We start from the raw sequence: 18,136 nt of genomic DNA, 5'->3' as shown, positions 1-18,136 counted from the left end.
CTATACTACCAAGAAGAGCTATACTTCCGAGAAATTTTTAATTTTATAAACACAGATTATATGATGAACGACATTTCCCTTTCCCAGGTGCTTATGTTTCCAGGTGGCTACTGTACAATCACTGTCAAACTTGCCTAGGTTTTTAGTGTCATTCTGGCTCCAACTCACTTTCCTTTCTTCTTTCTCCCACATTTGTGATCTCCTGCCTTGTTTCAGATGTTTTCCTAAGATGCCTTAAATCCTTTCTACAACAAGGAACAGAGCAGATCAACCAGCCCATCAGTCAACCAACCAAGCAGGGGATTCTCTGAAGCTCTGCACTCCCCTGGGGCAAAGACTGCTGTCTGTCATCTTGCCTCAAAAATCAAATCAAGTGAAAATCAGAGGTGGAGGAAACAACGTGAGTCATACTTCAGTACCCATGCCTGGCCCACATCTTTTCTCTCTGACATGATTTGATTGGATAATACTATCCAAGTTCATGGTTTTAATCATTGATGCGTACACACCTGGCTCTCACGGCCAGTGCTGACCTCTCCTGGTGGCTTGATGGGTATCTTCAACTGTCTGGTCCGTGGGCCCTTCAAACTCACCTTACCTCCTTTAACTCATTGGCTTCCCCCTTCAACCAAGCCCCACCTGGCCTCTCTATTTTCATGGCGACACCATTCAACTTACCCAGGTCAAAACCACAGGGTCGTTGTTCATTCCTTGTTCTCTTATGCAGTCTGTTGGCAAGTCCTATCAATTTTACCTCTATAAGGTCACCCCAGGCAACCCTCCCTCTTGTCATGGCCTAGTTCAAGCCCTCAGTGCCCCTCACTAGACCTTTCCCACATGGTCTTCCTACCTCTCTCCTCTCCTTCTGATTCACCTCACTGCTGCCCTGGCTCTTGACATGTCACTCTTCTGCTCAAAAACCTGCCAAAGCTACTGGTGGCTGCAAGACCAAGCCCCATCTCCCCTTCTCTGGCAGCCGGGTCCCTGAGCCTGGCCCTGCAGACCCTCCCACAGTTACACCCCAGCCCCCCATCTCATACCCTGTCTCACCACCCTCACCAGCTCAACCTCCAGGCCCTCTAGGTGGCTGCCTCCTTCCTGAAACCTCCCCGCTCTGGACTCAGTGGCCCTGCACTCTCCAGGCTTTCCTTCTGCCTCTTCGCCTGTCCCCTCACAGTCCACTTCAGAGGGTCCTGATCTTCTGGCCACGGTCTCCAAAGTTCCACCCTCGGCCCTCTCCTCTCTACCCTCTCCTTTCCTCCCAGACCTTCAGGTACCAACTGTACTCTGATGGTCCTTGTTCTCCTCCCCGAGCTCAACAGCTGCAAAGCCCTGCCAGCTGGGACACCTGCCAGGATGTTCCTTACCCACCTCAAACTCCACACGTCCCCAGATGAACCCAGCATCATCCCTGCACACGTGTGCCCCAGGCTGGCAGTGGGGAGACATATGCTGTTTCTCCTCTCTAAGCCTCCTTTTTTTTTTTTTTTCTTTTTTGGCTGTGCCGTGCAGCTTGTGGGATCTTAGCTCCCCGACCAGGGCTGGAACCCACGCCCCCTGCAGTGGAAGCGCGGTCCTAACCACTGGACCGCCAGGGAAGTCCCTTCTCTCTAAGCCTTTGCCCACACTGTCTCTTCTCCTTGGCATGCCCTCCACCCCCTAGTCTATCTGGAAAACATTTATCATCCACGGCCACTGCCATTTTTAAAAAAGCCGAGGGCAGCGTCACCAACTCGCTGAGGCTCCCCCGAGTGCTCCCAGAGTCAGTTCTTCCTCAGTGCGCGCTGCGCCTGGCGTGAGCCTCCGTCTCTGCGCCTAGGACCATGCCATCTCACTGCCACATTAGCTCCTGGAGGGAGAAAGCAGGTCTTGTGACCCCCACAGTCTGCTCACCGAACATCTGTGGAACTGCATTTCCCCTTTTGTCCCTCTCCGGTTGAATAACACCAGCGTTCTTCCAAAAGCAGGAATCAGGATGGCGCCTCAGCCCTTACTCTCCCCATTGCCCCCAACTCATCCCCGAGACCTACTCATTCCAGCCGCCCAAGTTCTCTGAAGTCTGTCCGTCCTTCTCTACTGTCCATGCTTGGCCTCCGTCTGGGCCATCTTCATGCCCTCGCTGGCCCTGCAAAAGCCTCCTGACTGGTGTCCCAGCTTATGACATCGACCCTTTCCGTCAAGCCCATCCTTCTCAGAGCTGACTGCACTGTTCGCTGACTTAACATCTTCCCTCACATGCGGGACAAAATCCAAACTCCCTTAGCTTGCACACAAAGCTCCCCATTGTTTGAAACACAGATGAAGACTACACTTCCAGCTCTGCTCCTTATTTCCTGTGTGACCTTAAGTACATTACTTAACCTCTCTGGGGCTGGATTCATCACACCATAAAATAAGGAAAAAGGACTAGCTCTGTCAGGTGCCAGGTAGGTCTATCATGCTGTGATGGGGGGAGGAGTGCATGTTCATCCTCACAATCAAATGGCTTTCTTAACTGCCTCAGTGTTTGGGGCTTTATACATTTAAGACTGACCTGGGCTTTCTTAGAGAGGAGTGTATTAATAACAGTAGATCCACAGATACTGGATTCATTTAAAGTAACCTCATTTATATTAAATAGAAGTAAAGGGGAAAGGTGGTGGGTTGGGTGTGAGGAAGGAGCTGTAAGACCGAACGCCGAGGAGAACTGCCTCCCATGATCCAATCCTAACTTTCTGCTTCATCTTCCACGTGACTAAGTGTCCTGTGTCTATGGCAGCAAATGAAATACCGTGTGTCATCCCTGCTTACACTAAACGAAAGGATTTCCATCTCGAGCAATGCTGTTGGGGTCGCAGACCCTTTAGTTCAAGGCTGGTACTCGCTACCGACCCCGTACCTCTCTCAAGTAGTATGTCATGAAGCCGTCAATGATCCCGTCCTGTTCCAGTCCTATGATGAGGTTCACCACGCTGGTAAATCCAAAAACTGCATACACTAGAGCAAAGAAAGCAGGAGTTCAAAAAGCCGTAGCTCAGGGGACGTTGCCTAAGAGCCTGGCATTCGCCAGTAATGATTTATTTTCCTGTTTTCCAGAAGATACTGTGGACGTTGTCAATACGGACTAGAAGAACGTACCTCCTGTGCACGCAGCTGGATCTCTGCCCGTGCCGTGGAGCTGGGAGAGGACACCCCCCGACCCAGGGAGTAGCGAGTGACAAAGTCACCCACTGACTGTCCCAGAGGATTCTACCAGCCTGCCCCACCCATCCTCCACTTCCTACACGTGGCTGCCAGGGCCACATCTGCATCCCACCTGGGTAGCGGGAACAAAACCATTAACCAGTGGCCAAGGAAGCACAGAGGTGACCCCCAGGTTTAAAACATGGACTCAAAAGAGATCATTCATCTCAATGGTTACCAAGCAGTCTGCCTCACGGTGTGTCCAACGCACTTGCTTTATCCCACACTGGAGATCCGAAAGACAGACAGTGGCTGACGTGCAAGTGACAGTGGCTTTAAGAAGAAAGGCCAGCGATTTTTTTAAAAAATGGATACGAGATGGAACCGATGAATGTTAAAGAAGGAAAGCCGTAGCATCTTAGAGAATCTCACTAAGGTTGTGAGAATCTCCTCAACGGGCTGAAAACTACCAGCAACAAACAGCTTAGGAATAACACTTTTTAAACAGTGAGTGATCAAATTTAGCGTGTGGCAGTTTGTCAATAAAGCTGCACGTTCAAGTTGTAACAAATCGGTGTCAAACTATGTGATGGGCATGGATGGTAGAAAAATCTGATGATGAATATCAAAACAGCTGTGAAAAAAGAAATGGAGAGGAGAGAGGGGAAGGTTAACTCACAGAGAAGGGAAGCTGCCCTTGCCCTGAGTCTGCGTTTACATCTTCCCCAGAAGGAGCAGAAGGCCCACGCGTGCCCGGCCCTGTAGACCCTGCCTCCCCGGGCCTCTGTGCAGGCCTCTGGTCCAGATCCCACTGACAGCGATGAGCCATCAGGTGATCAGCCACTGCGTGTCTCCCAGGAGAGGAAGCCTTCAGCACATGCTCATTCGGCTATTCTACCAACAATCGCCGATGCCAACAGGAGTGTCAGACGCTGGGTCAGAGATGGCAAGGATATTCTCTGCCCTCCAGTCTGGCCCTGTGGCTGCAGTGACAGACATGAGGACAGAGGGCTGAGGGGGTAGGAGCAAGGGTCCTCCACCCTGAGGAGTTGGAAGAGACATGAGCGCAGCTAAGCGTGGGCTCCACGGAGTGTGGAGGGAGTCGGGGGAAGACGGCAGCAGGAGACCAGTCTGCAGAGGGGGGCAGAGGCCAGATCAAAGGCAGGTGGAGTGGGGCCTTGAACTCAGACAGGCCCAGCTCATCTCCTGACCGGCTGTCAGGTCTTAGGTAAGTTACATCATTTCTCTAAGCTTCAGCATTTTTTACATGCAAGTTGGGAGAAAGTGTGCGGGTCAGTGCTGTCTCACTAACTGTGACCTTGACCACGTTTCTTAGCACCCTCTGAGCCAGATTCTTCATCTGTGCAGGGAGGACATTTGTTGTGAGGATTAAATAAAATGATACTGCTAATGCGGTCAGAGTCACACCAGGCACACCACAGGTGCTCAATCAGTGGTGTTTTTATTCCTTTAACATACAAGCGTACTTGCCAGGCAGTGGTCTAAGTACTTTACAACTAGTATCTAATGTTGGTACCAACCCCCCGTGGTAAGTATTGATACTATTATTTTCCTCATTACACAAATGTGCAAACTGAGGCTCCATATGGCTACGTTCCTACACGTGGCTGCCAGGGCCACACCTGCCAGGTGGAGGGCGCTGCAAACAGCAGGCTGAAGGCAGGAAGCCAGGAAGGAGCTGGTAAAAGAGCCGAGGTCAGAGGTCAGAGCATGGCTGGGCGCAGGGGAGAGGAACGGAGGGGTGTCCTGCCTGGCCCTGGCAGCGACCTTCCCTCCACCAGGCTCCCAGCTGCGACAGGGTGGGGTCCACAGCCTGGGAGAGACTTTAGCTTACAGGAGAACAAAAATACTCCCACCCTTCCCGCCGCTTTACCAGGGGGCTCAGAGTTTTCACAGCCACAGAGGGAAAGAGACTGAGGCCCCAGTGTTGTGCTCTTAAGTGGACACAAAGTGTTTCCCTCCCATGGAGACGTACCATAGAACAGTGGGTCCCGGGGTGGTTTCCTTTTGACCAGGACACGAGCCAACAGGGCTACCAGGAACAGGATGAGGGCAGCCACCCCTACAATTGTCCAGGAACTGCAACAACCAGAACAGGGTGGTGGTCACTTATCAAAATAAACACACTGGTGTATGGAATTCCCTGGCTATTGAATGCATTCTCTCGCAGCTCTGCCTCTGCCTATCCCTCAAGCACTGTGGAGTTCATGAAGTTTATCCGCAGCACTTGGGCCCCTCTGGGCTGCCCCTGTGACTTTCAGGGACCAGAGGTACTAGGTCCTCACTCTCCTGTCATCCTGCCCACCTGGGTGAACCATGTGTCCGAGCGCCCTCTGCTGCTGTCCCGCTGCCTCTGTCCACCTGCTCCTCCAAGCCCTGTTCCCAGTGTCTGACAGGTCTAACCACTGAATCTGCCTCCTCTCTCAGGGCCAGCTGGAAACCCTCAGACCGAGCTCCAGGGAACACACAGGAGTCACAACTACATACACCTTCTCGGTGGACAAGCCACAGGCTGTGTGTATAATCAAAGGGGCCAGAGGACGAGGCCAATCCAAGGAGGGAAGAGCCTAGGCCGGGCCTAAGGCCAGAATGATGCCAGCGCCCCAACACCCAGGAAGCCAAGCCAGCATGCAACCCCATGCCCAGGGAGCCAGGGTGAGGCTAGGTTGGGCACAGCCCCTGGTCTTTCTCCTGGGAGAGGGCACAGCACCAAGGAGACTGGGGACCAAAGGCCCTCCTCAGCAGGACAGCACTAGGGCACGAGGCTTGGTGGAGTCAGCAGTCAAGGGACCTGGAGTCCAGTACCTACTCTGCCACTCCCTGTGTGACCTTAGGAACATCATGTCATTTCATCATCTGGTTTTTAATTCATTAAAAAATATATTGAGGGAAAATGCCTTGCACACCCCTATGTGCCAGGCACTGTGGATGAAAAAAGATCCCTGTCTACATGGGGGGAACCTATCTCAATAGGCTCTGAGCTTTCTCACCCAGAAGGCTACCTCCAGTCCTAAGAGATGTTCTCTCTCTCACTCCTCCACGCCAACAAGGCATCCAGTTCTAGACAAAGCACCACCTGGCCCACTCCCATGGCCTGCTACACTCCTCAGTAGCCCTTGAGAGAGGCTGCAAGCACCACTCCTTAGCCAAAGCCCTCCACAGCATCACAGAGGATTTCTGGATAACGTTTGCCACATGCCCTGGGACTTCTGGAAAGTATCCTTCACAGCCCACCAATGCCTACTAATATCTGAGGGACGAACTTATGCTGAAGTTCACTCCACACACCTACAGCTGGAATGGGTGCTAGGCACCAGTCAGAAATCTGCCCCTAATGTCAGAGAGGTCAGTCAGGAAGTGATCCAACTCCTTGCAGGTAGATGGACCCCAAGGAGACTGGCCCCAGGTCCAGGAAAGCTGTGTCCCCAGCACCTGGCCCCAGGACCCACTTAAAGAGTAAAGGAGTGGGCTCTGGGCATCAGCAGCGCCCAGATTTCCAAATGCCATCCTAGACCTACAGAATCAGAATACTTCAGGGGTGGGGTATGGGAACGTGCAACCTTTCCCAAGAAACCTGGAAGTGTATGCACAGAAAGTCTGCCTCGGGACCTCTTTTAAGGTGTTCAGGAATTGATGGATGAATGAGGGAGGGAAGGAAAGGGAGAGGAAGAAAGGAAGGAGAAATGGGATGGATGGATGGGTGGATGGATGGTAGATGGATGGACAGATGGATGGTAGATGGATGGATAGCTGGATGGATGACAGGCGATGGGTGGTGGGTGGAGGGATGGATGATGGATGGTGAATGGATGAATGGATGGATGGACGGATGGACGATGGACGATGGATGGATGGGTGGATGGACGGATGGTGAATGGATGACATAGTTCTATGACAAGAATGAGGATGACCATGTCAGTGACCAGGCAAGAGACTGAAATAGGAGGTTTCTAGCGGTACACATCAGTGGATGCTCCAGGCTTCTCCTGTAGGGATGAGACAAAGGAGGAGAGGATGGAAGAGGAAGCTAATGTGGGTCAGGAACATGATGCTGGGCTGAAGCATCCGGTGAAGAGGGAAGAGGATAGTGTGTGATGTAAGCTGACAGACATTTTAATCACAGCCTGAGACAGGTAGTGGCCAGGAGACAACTCCCATCCCTGCTCCTACCAAGGACCTAGGCTCGCAGCCAGCACCGTCACACAGCTGATGCTCTTCTGGACTATGAGAGAGCAGTGTGAACTGGTTCACGGTGTCCTCTCACACTCTCCACCTCTGGGGGAGGAGCAAAAAATGAAGAGAAACTGGGGCAACAGATCACCTGTGTCTCCCAGTGACAGCCAAGTGCAGGGCCTGCTCAGAACAGGGAGAAATGGATCCAGCAGGGACTCGGGGTGTGGGGGGAGGGGTAAGGGCTGCCACTAACCCAAGGGTGGAAATGTTGTTAGTCTTGGAATGTGTGTGTGTTTTGGGATGGGGAGCGGGGAGTTACTGATGCCCTTCCATGAACAGACAGCTACTGAGCGGGGTCATGTATGGGTGAGTATGAGCAGAGTGTTTGTGTGTGCGTGTGTGTTTGTGTGTGTGTGTGTATTTGTGTGTGACAGAGAGAGAGATCCCACCCTTTTCTGACTCCTCGACTTAATCTGATTTTTCTGTTTTTAAGGCTTTTGTAAAAGGTCTGGTGAGAAGGAAGCTTCAACTAAGTCAACTAATGCAAACTTAACGGGATAGCCCACTAGGCACGAGGCCCCGTCCTGGGCAGGACAATACTAAGGGGAGCTATGGCCTGAGAAGGTAAGTTCTGACCACAGGAAAGTAACTCTTGTGGGAAGAGCACAACCCAGCCGGGCTCAGAGGAGGGAGAGATCACATCTGCTTGGAGGGACCTGGAAGAGGAAGAGGTGGCATTTTCCTCTGGGCCATAAAGCCCAGGTGTGGCTTCAACAGTCAGCTACAGGGAGGAAGGCATCCCCGTCAGAGGGGACAGTGTGAGCAATGGCCGGGAGGCAGGAAAGTTAAGGAGTGTCCTAGGGGCACAGAACAGTCCCGTGTGGCTGAAGCACCAGCACAGTGGGCTGCGCTGGTGGGCTGAGGCAGAAATGCACAGGGCACTGGGGCAGGAAGGGGACCTCCCGTGGGAGGCTTTGCCATGGGCTGGGCCAGAGAGGGCCAGTGCCAGGGGAACAGGAAGGAGGAAACATGCTAGCCCAGCCCAGGGAATTAGAGAGAAGGAGACAGTGGGAGGGCTGGAGGGAAGGAGTGGAGAAAGAAGAGGGAGGAATCAAAGGCTACTGGGATTTTAACCTGCAGGAGGACAGGAAGAATGGTTGGAACCAATTATTCCAAACTCTGCAGGGCTTAGCAATGTGCTCAACAATACACAGCAATACATAATTCACCATGTGTTCAGTAAATGCTATCACCATCCTCCCAGTGGCTGAGGCCAAAATCTCAGTCATCTCAGATCCTCTCCATGCCATGTGATCCTTCAACAAGCTGCACTGCCCCCCCTCCCAAACATCCCAGCACCCAGCCACATCCCTCTCCCTGCACTGCTCCCTGTTCCCCTACCTGGAAAGCTCTGTCCCCAGATCTTCCTGTGGCCACCTGCTGCAGCTCAAGTCACCTCCTCCAAGAAGCCTTCCCTGACCACCAGTCCCCCCCATCACTCTCATGTCGCCCCACTTTCTGTGCTGATGTCTATCTCAACACATGCCTCCCCAATCTCTTGTGGTTTGTTCATAGCTATTTCCCCAGCACCTGAAACAGTGCCAAGCATAGAATATGTACTCAATAAATATTTGCTGAACTGCCCATAATGCCATTTTAGGAGGGCAGGGTCCTCCATGCACTATATTCACAGACATGTGACATTCACTGCCCAGAGATGCTTCTTCCAGGAGTTGTGCCCCAAGACTGGGTCAGACCGAGGGCTGTCACCGCCCATGCCTAGGGAGCACTCAGTATGGATGGGTGCCATCTGGATAAGGCTGTCAGCAAGTGGTGGCCCCAGGAACAAGAGAGGAGCAAGTCACCACCCTGTGGGCAGACACTTCTCTACAGCCTGCAGGTCTGGAGGGGGTCTGCAGCATACAGACTGATGCAATCTCCTTAGCACCAACTGCTGTGGGACACATAACAGGTTTACTTCCTCTTCCCCGCAGAGAGCAAGAAACATCAGCAGGCCCGGGGGTCTGTCTGGCACCTTTCCCACTGCTGGAGCAGGCTGGCTGCTGACTGGTGCCCATTGCTTGACCAGGGATCCCTCACAGAGGAGAGGCAGGGCTTTGAACCAAATCCATATGCGGCCTCCTTCAGCCCCACCCATTTCCTTAGCATGGAACTGCCCTGCCTCTCTGCCTCGCTGCCCATCCTACACAACACTGCGCCCTTACGGCTTTTTGGATCCCGACAATAGGATGCAAATATAGGCCATTTGACAGGAGAACTGAGGCCGGGCCCCACGGTTAGTGCCAAAGCCAGGCCTAGAACCCAGGTCTTTGTCTGTTCGTTCTGGGCTATTTCTGCTAGTCATTCACAACAGTTTCTAAAATTAATACGAAATGACAAGTATGCGTGTGTGCATACATGGGAACGTTCCTGAGAAATGCGAAACGAACAAGGCACAGCCTGAGATAAGACCAAGCTCCCAAGTTGTCGGTGTGTGTACCGCCCCACCCCTGCCCCTGGGCACTTGAAGTTTAGGGGCATTGCCTTATTGACCTCTGTAACCCCGGATACCTGGCACGGGGCGGGCACAGAACGGACGCCCAGCACTTGCCCCCAGAATTGCGCCGAATGTCAGGGATGCCAGCCTAAGCGAGAACCCCGGCCCGCACGACTCCGGGCGCCTCCCTTCCTCCGGCTGCCCGCGGGGAGCCCTGGAGGCCGGCGAACCGCTGCCCTGCAGTTTGCGGCTCGGCCCCCTCTGAAAAGTTGCTAGGGCTCCTGACGCGCCGACCCCCGCCGCGCGCACCCACTCACTCGTGCTGGGCCGCCAGGTGGTTGAAGACGTAGGTGACCGGGATGGCCGAGAGGGACAGCACGAAGACCCCTGTGGCCGCCGAGGCACTCATCGCCGCCGCCGCCGCGCCGCTTGCCCTTCACCGCATCCCGCGCGGGCGCCCCGCCCCAGCTTCCGGCTGCGCCCGCGCCCCTCGGCCGCGCCCTTCAAGGCGCCCCGCCCAGCGCGCCCCCCGCGCTGCGCCCTCAGCAGCGCCCTCAGCAGCGCGCCCACGCCTTGCCCGCCCGCAGCCTCCTGGTAAGCAGGGCAGGTGCACAGGCCCGGGAGGTCCCCTGCCGTCCTCCCGCCCAGGGCTGCTGGGGCTCCACCGCGAGCGCCGGGCGGCGCCGAGGAGCGGCGACAGCCCGCTGACCGCGGACAGGTGTCCCCGGAGGCGCGCGCTCTGCGGGAAGGCGGCGGACCGGGAGGTGGGCGCGGGGCCCCGGCCCTGGGCGCAGCCGGGAGCTTGTCATCGACGAGAGAGGCTCTGAAGAGTGTCTGGGCCGGACTGCGGGCAGGCAGAGGGTGGAGCCAGACCCGGGGGTGTCAGAGCGGGAAGAGCCCGCGAGATCATCCACGTGGGGAACCCTCGGGCCGGGGATAGGAAGGGATAAATGATCCCGAAACCTTGGAACCTCTCCACCGGAGCAGCCAACAACCGGCAGCGAGCAGTGCTCCTACGCCGAGTCCGAATTCCGGTTTAAACCCCGTCTGCTCACTCACCAGATGTCGACCTTGGTCAAGTACTTAACCTCTCTGTGTCTTTTCCCTTCTCTACCAAATGGGAATAACCCACGTCAGTGTGATTGTGGGATTCACTGAGTTAATAGGCATGGAGTGCGTGCCCAGTACTAATCAGTACACTGCTATCACCTGCAATTCCCATTTTTACTTGGAGCTGACACTCCGAGGAATACGATGATTTAAGAGACTAGAACGCTATCCATTTCTCTTACAGGTAGCGTTCCTGGAAGCCAGCTTACCACCAGCCAGCCTGCCCTAGGCCATACAGAGTACAAGGAAGCCAAGGACTCTGCCCTCACACTGCTGTCAGACAGACAGACGCCCACTCGTTACAGAGAATAATGCGGGCCAAGTCTGTCCTGGCTGCTTGACCTTGCTGCGGGGCGGCCTCAGACAGCCCCTGGGACAGAGCCTGGAGTCCTCTACTGGCTGGGAAAGGGAAGGGAAGTGAGTTTCAGACAGAGGACAGCTCAAGCAACCGAGGGAAGCACATGTACTTAGTGACCTTACACCTGCTAACAAGCTGAAGACACCAGCAGCTCGTTTTAGAGGTGAGAGAAAAGAGTGAGAGGCAAAGAGGCTCTGAGCTGCCCCAGGGCCACTCAACTTTTCAAAGGCCAGCTTTCCCAATCCCCTATCCCAGCGCTTCTTGGAGGCTTCTCAAACTCTGAGGACATAATGATAAAGCCTTGGCCCAAACTGTGATACATCCAAAGCTTCCCCAAGTGATGTCCTTACCTGTGACCTGGACATCATCCTCTTCCACAGCTACTCCTAACCTTTACCAGCTCCTTAAACTCTTTCCTCCTCCCCGAGGACAAATACCTCGTCGGATACCCCTTCTCTCCTCCCAGCCAGTCTCCCAGGCCAGCCCAACCCCTCCATCACCAGCCAAACCTTGCCAAATCAATCTTGCCTTCTCTCTTATACCGTGAACCCCTCTAGCCACCCTGGGTCCTTCCCCTCAACCTAGACACATGCTCGTGTATGATCCAGTTTAGAAAACTGCTCCCTGGACCTGTGTGTCCTCTCCATTTGCCATCTTCTCTCTTTCCTTTCCCATCCATGCTGGGTTGTTGTTGTTATTGTTGTTGTTTTTATCCCTTTTAAAACTTTTTTTTTAACATCTGTATTGGAATATAATTGCTTTACAATGGTGTGTTAGTTTCTGCTTTATAACAAAGTGAATCATATATATGTATATATATATATATACACATATACATATATATATGTATATATATATATATATACATATATCCCCACATCTCCCTCCCTCTTGCGTCTCCCTCCCACCCTCCCTATCCCACCCCTCTAGGTGGTCACAAAGCACCGAGCTGATCTCCTTGTGCTATGCGGCTGCTTCCCACCAGCTATCCATTTTACATTTGGTAGTGTATATATGTCCATGCCACTCTCTCACTTCGTCCCATCCATGCTGGGTTTTAATGACCGTGTCTGTGCTAATAGATCCCATTTTATCATTCCTAGCACTGATGTCTCCCCTCAGCGCTGCTCCCTGGCATTCCACGGACACCTCACCCTCAACATGGCCAAAATGGAATTCCTCGTCTGCCGCAAGACCACTCCAGCTTTATCTCATCCGGTGGCACCACCATTCACCTGGTGATCCAGAAAACTGGCAGTCCGCATCGGTTCTGGCCAATCCTGAACTCCTATGATTAACACAGTCCTCCTGTTACTTCCCAAATATCTCTCAAGTCTGTCTCCCTATCTGAACCATTGCTGTCTCAGTTCAGGTCTCTACTATCTACCATGTGCCAGCCTCCTCCCGTCTCCCTGCCTCTGACCTCACCTGCTCTAGAAGACCTTAACTGGCCACCCTCCTGTGCCTCCTCCACCCTCTCTATCAAGTACCCTGCTTTGCTTTCTTCATAGTACTTTACTTGTACTGTCCAAAATCATCTTGTTTACACATCTGCTTCCTGTTCTGTGTCCCTCTCTCCATTATGATATAAGCTCCCTGAGGTCAGGAACCTTATCTATCTTGTTTACCATTCTATTTCCATCACCTAGACTAACACCTGTATGGAGCAGGTACTCGAGAAACATTTGTTCACAGAATGAACGCTCTAGATCATCATTGTCTGACGGAAATATAATGCAAGCCACAAATGTGAACCGCATGTGTAGTTTTAAATTTTCTAGTAACCACATTAGAAAAGTAAAAAGACAGAGGTGAAATTAATTTTAATAATATATTTTATTTAACACGATATGTCCAAAGATGATCATTTCAATGGTCATCAATGTCAAAGGTGTTAATGGGAAACTCTACATTCTTTTTTTTTTTAATACTAAGGCTTTGCAATTTTGTGTGTATTTTACAGTATAACTCATTTCAGGCTAGTCACATTTCAAGTGCTTAATAGCTACCTGTGGCCAGTGGCATCTGTATTGGACTTCACAGTTCTATATGTATTCCTCCTATCTTATCAAACTGGCTTCGGTTATGCTCTCTGCTACTTTAGGAATGGGTGTGACAATTAAATCACTAACAAGAGGACTCAAACATCCTCAGAGGGTCTACCATGTTTCCAGCATTGTTCTAAGAAGTGGTCACACAAAGATGAATCACAAACACATTTCGCCCCAAAAGACCACAGTCTAGCGTGGGAAAAACACATGTAAACAATTAGCATGCAAGGTGATAAAAGATTTATGTACAAATTGCTGTAGGAATCACCAATCTTGTCTGAAGGAGTCAAGAAAAGCTTCAGAGAGGAGTTGAGGCTTTAGACCAGCCTTGCAGAACGAGTAGAAGCTGGATAAGCAGGCAAGGACTAGTGGGATTTTCCAGAAAATGGAAATAACACATGTGAAAGCCAGAAATGTAAGAGAGAGCATGTCAGTCAATGAACTTCAAGCTGTTTGCTCTGGTTGGAAACACTCGTGCATGAGGGGGGCTGGCGGGAAGTGGCAATGGAGAGGTGATCGGGGATTCAGTCTCAGAAAACCTCAAGGGCAGGGAGCATTTAAGATTTATGAGTAGGAGGAGAGGCTGACTTAATCAGAGTCACTTTTTTGCAGCGGGGGGGCCTGCCACGAGGCTTGTGGGATCTTTGTTCCCTGACCAGGGATTGAACCCTGGGCTGCGGCAGTGAAAGCACGGAGTCCGAACCACTGGCCTGAAGGGGAATTTCCCAGAGTAGCATCTTCAAAGATCTGCTGGCAGCTGATGTGGACCATGGATTAGAAAGAGGAGAGGTAGGAGGCAGGAAGTCCAGGTGGGAGGCTTATCCTAGCAAGAGATGCTGAGGACCTGAACCAAAGTGATGGCAATGAGAGGGAAGAGGAGGGGGCAGATGTGAAAGATCTGGATAGGACTTGTAAGAGGAGAGAGCCTGGAGAAGGGGGCTTGAGGATGAGTTTGGTTTTGGATACGTTGGGTTTCCAGTACCCATGGGGCTCCCAGGAGGAGCCGTCCCATAGGCAGTTGGGGATACTGGTCTTTGGCACCCAAAGAAGCGCAGGCTGCAGATACAGATTTGAGGGTCACCAGCCTAGAGGTGTGGCTTAAAAATCAAGGAAATGAATTCAATGTCCAGGAAGAGGGTCGAGTCAAAGAGAATGGTAATAGAGGCCACCTGAGAGGGGCTGGTGAGCATTTCCATCAGCAGAGCAGCCCAAGGGCATCTGAACTCAATGGCAGAAGCATCCAACATCCCACACCTGTGAGTTGCTCCCTAGGAGTCTGCCAGGGACCCAAGGGCCATGGCAAAGCTTTGGGGTACTTTGGTGTGCATGTTGGAGATTATATTATTTTGTTGACAACAATTTGTCTTAATGCTGAAAATATGAGTGGTCAGAATGCTTGTAGTGGTGAAGAAACCCTCCGCAGGTTTCTGGGGAGGGCACAAACCCAGTGAATATAATCTCATTCTCCAGCACTGCAGTACTCTGTAAATTATAAAGGAATTCCATCAACATTATCCTATAATCTTCACAGCAGTTCTCTGAAGAGTATGGAGCCATTTATGGATGAAGACACTGGGGCTCAAAGAGGTGAGGCAACTTGCCCAAGGTCAAAGGGCTAAGAGAGGGTGCACTTAAATTCAGATTTGCTGACTTTAAGTCACTATACCCATGATGCCACAGCTGACCAGCAGCAAAGCACCACATCGGGCACCTTAGAAATGGTGGGTGGACACCCTACAAATTTGGCCAGTTGACTCATTGCTTTAGGAGGCTGAGTTCTGGAGTTCTGCTCTATGCAAATCAGTAATTATTAAGTTGCCCCTTCTCTTGAAAATGGGTTGGGTATGACTTAGAATAAAAGGCATTCAGACAATAAATTTGTTTTTTGATTTTCGGTTTTTGTTTTTTTAGGACCATCCATCTTGCAAGCCGTGAAGGCTAATATTATAGCTGTGAAATTTGACTCCAAGCTTCCTGGAAGCAAAAATAGACACACGGAGGTCTGTACTCTGCCCATTCCCTGATGAGAAAGACAGTTTTGGGTGTATTGGTTCAAAAGAATTGACAAATCTGGAATTACACGGAAGGGCCCCTGACCGTGTCTGCTTCTGCCATGGAGGGGAAGTGAAAGCAAAACATCAGAGAACCTGGTCGCATAGGAAGTAGGAACTAAGGAAGAATACTGCTGGGCAGGAACTGAGGGAGCACAGTGAGGCTGTTCTGGAAGAGTGTAGAAGTCAGCCCTGTGTTCACTCGTTAGTACCCAGCCCCAGTGGCGTCTTCCGCTTTCACATGCTTCAGTTTTCCACTATTTTCCTTCCTTCCTTTTTTCTTTCTTTTTTTTCCTTATTGAAGTATAGTTGATTTACAACATTGTGTTACTTTCAGGTGTACAGCATAGTGATTCAGTAATTTTTGCAGATTCTTTTCCATTACAGGTTATTACAAGATACCGGGTACAGTTCCCTGTGCTATTCAGTAAGTGCTTGTTGCTTATCTATTTTATATATAGTAGTTTGTATCTGTTAATGCCATACCTCTAATTTGTCCCCTCCCCTCTTCCCTTTTTTTCCCACTTTTTATCCTTCTGATAAAAGTTGTGATCGTGTTCTTTGGAAAGGCTGAACACTCTAGACAAACGTAAATGGGGCAAACAGATTGCTCTGTGGGGTGTATAGAGACAGAAAAAAAATGACCTGAGAGTGACCAGGGTAAGGGTAGTGTATCTTGGTGGGTACATTACTAGGGTCTTGTCCCGAGAAGGGACCAGAGAGTGACCAGTCCACTCAAAGAAACATTAAGTTATCCTAAACACTAAGTCACATTAAACACTGGGTTTGTCTTTGGCCACAAGTGCCCTGACTGTCTTAATATGCTACAATGATTAACGTGGATATTTTTGGGTAGTGCCAGGCATAGAGCAGGTGCTCAATAAATGCTAGCTGAAGGGAGAGGTAAAGTTAGTATGTAAAATGTTTGTCAAAAAGTCTTGTGCAGTTGCTAGATGAGATCTGCACCATTGCCTTGGGTTTCCTAGCAATCAAAGCAAAGAGGGAAACATAATGTTATAACAGTCAGTGTCCGTAAGATAAAAACAGATCATAGGCTCAGAAGATCTCTCTCATGGCTCCTCTTAAAGGGAACACCATGTCATATAGTATGTCCTCAGCAACATTCCTACAATAAATATAGAAATCTAATTCTGAACAGTTGTCTCTCAGTATGTCTTCAGTGCAGGTGGCTGGCATATTGCCAAGAGTCACTCAGTGCAAAGGAGCCAAAATAATTCCTCACAGATAAGCAGCTCTCAGAAGGTTTGGTTTGGTTCGATGATAGATTTTATGATATCTGGGGGCAGAGGCGGAAATACCTTCCCGGCAAGCACACCACCACTTCCAGTCCAAGCCCAGAGCATCAATGGGTTTCATTGATCATTCACGAATGATCAATGAAACCTTCTCCCATGGAGATTGGACATCACCAATAGGCTTCTTCTCACTTGCCAACCTAAATCGATCTGCCAGTTCTGATCAAAGGGTATTCACGAATATCCTTCAGGTGATATTCTGTGAATATTATTTCATATAGTAACATCTTAATACAAATGAAGCGACAGAGAGTTTGAAATTTCAGTGGCTGGCAAGAGAGAAGAAACATTCTGAGTGGATAAGTAAGGACAGAGCATTATGGTTTGACAGGCAAACAAATGGAGGGTAATTTGACACTCTTGCATGAAAAGGATGAGCATGGGACAAACAAACCCGAGGTTGCTGCATTGTTCAGACCCTCCTGAGGTATAACAAAAAAAGACTTCACATGTCAGGGTTTGGGTTAGACAGAACCCATTGGAGGGGAGGTTGAGGGACTTCCTTGACATTTACTTTTCCCCTCTAGATACCTTTTCAACCTCTGATTCAAGAGTTAACATAAGAATAGTTAACATAATTAACTGGCCAATAAATACATTTTTTAAAAAGACTAAGCAATACAGTGCTTGAAATAGGAAAGAGTACTCCTAGTAGACCTGAAATCTGAAGGATACATAGAAGACTGTGGTAGCTGTTACTTTGCTGGTGTCCTGAACCACACTTCTCAGTATTTGTGCCCTTTGTAGTTCCCTACCACACTGACTCTGGACTTGGCAGGTGGCTAGCTTGCTCTGGCCAATGGGACATTAGGAAGTATAATTTAAACAAAAGCTTATAAGAGCTTGCCCATTAGAGTCTGTCCTCTTATGGTGCTCTTTCTTGGAACCAGCCACCATACTGTAAGGAGGCCCAAGCAGCCATGTGGAAAGGACAACACGGAGAAGAACCAAGGCCCCTGGCTGACAGCCCAAGCTGAGATCCCAGCCAGCAGCCAGCACCAAGCATGGAAGAAGGTTAGTTTTGACCTCCCAGCCATCCCAACATCAACACCACATAAAGCAAAAGAGCTGCATGGTCAACCCACAGAAGCATGAAAAAGGAGACATTTTTGATGCTTTAAGCCATTAAAGTTTGAGGTGGTTTGTCATGCAGTCATGGATAACGGAAAAATAGGAAGCAGTAGTGGAGAAAGAACAGAGGCAACTTAAACCTGAGACACCAAAATTCTTCCCAAGGGAGATAAGGAGCAGGTCCAAGTTCAGAGTCAATAAATGCAGGGTAGGGGGGTTTGGACGAGCATTGAGGAGCAGTGTTGTGGACAGCTCAGATAGTCAGCCCTTCCTTCTCTCCTGGCACGAAAATGTAATAGGTGAAAGCAATGGCATTCTCCCTCATC

General features: G+C 50.6%; 1 protein-coding gene across 8 annotated transcripts in view; it reads right to left on the bottom strand.

Annotated features, from left to right (window-relative positions):
- The window catches only part of TM6SF1 (transmembrane 6 superfamily member 1), a 40,739-nt gene extending 30,018 nt beyond the window's left edge, over positions 1-10,721 (bottom strand). For 2 of the 8 annotated variants that reach the window (XR_012330301.1, XM_073801442.1), the window contains exons 1-3: positions 10,171-10,718; positions 5,159-5,262; positions 2,879-2,976 (exon numbers count right to left, since the gene is read on the bottom strand). Coding sequence is in view for 6 of the 8 variants with exons in the window: in XM_073801442.1 (XP_073657543.1) it covers positions 2,879-2,976; positions 5,159-5,262; positions 10,171-10,262 (294 nt within the window). In the remaining 2 variants the exon portion in view is untranslated. Of the gene's footprint in view, positions 1-2,878; positions 2,977-5,158; positions 5,263-10,170 lie in introns of those variants that run through there. The other 6 variants (XM_019945888.3, XM_033852208.2, XM_073801444.1 and 3 more) reach the window with 6 other exon arrangements.
- Positions 10,722-18,136: the final 7,415 nt, after the last annotated feature.

This window comes from Tursiops truncatus, chromosome 2 (genome assembly GCF_011762595.2).
Source record: "Tursiops truncatus isolate mTurTru1 chromosome 2, mTurTru1.mat.Y, whole genome shotgun sequence".
In the NCBI taxonomy this organism is placed as follows: Eukaryota; Metazoa; Chordata; class Mammalia; order Artiodactyla; family Delphinidae; genus Tursiops; species Tursiops truncatus.
The sequence above is the reverse complement of the archived record's forward strand: the minus strand, read 5'-3'. Positions and strand labels throughout refer to the sequence as shown.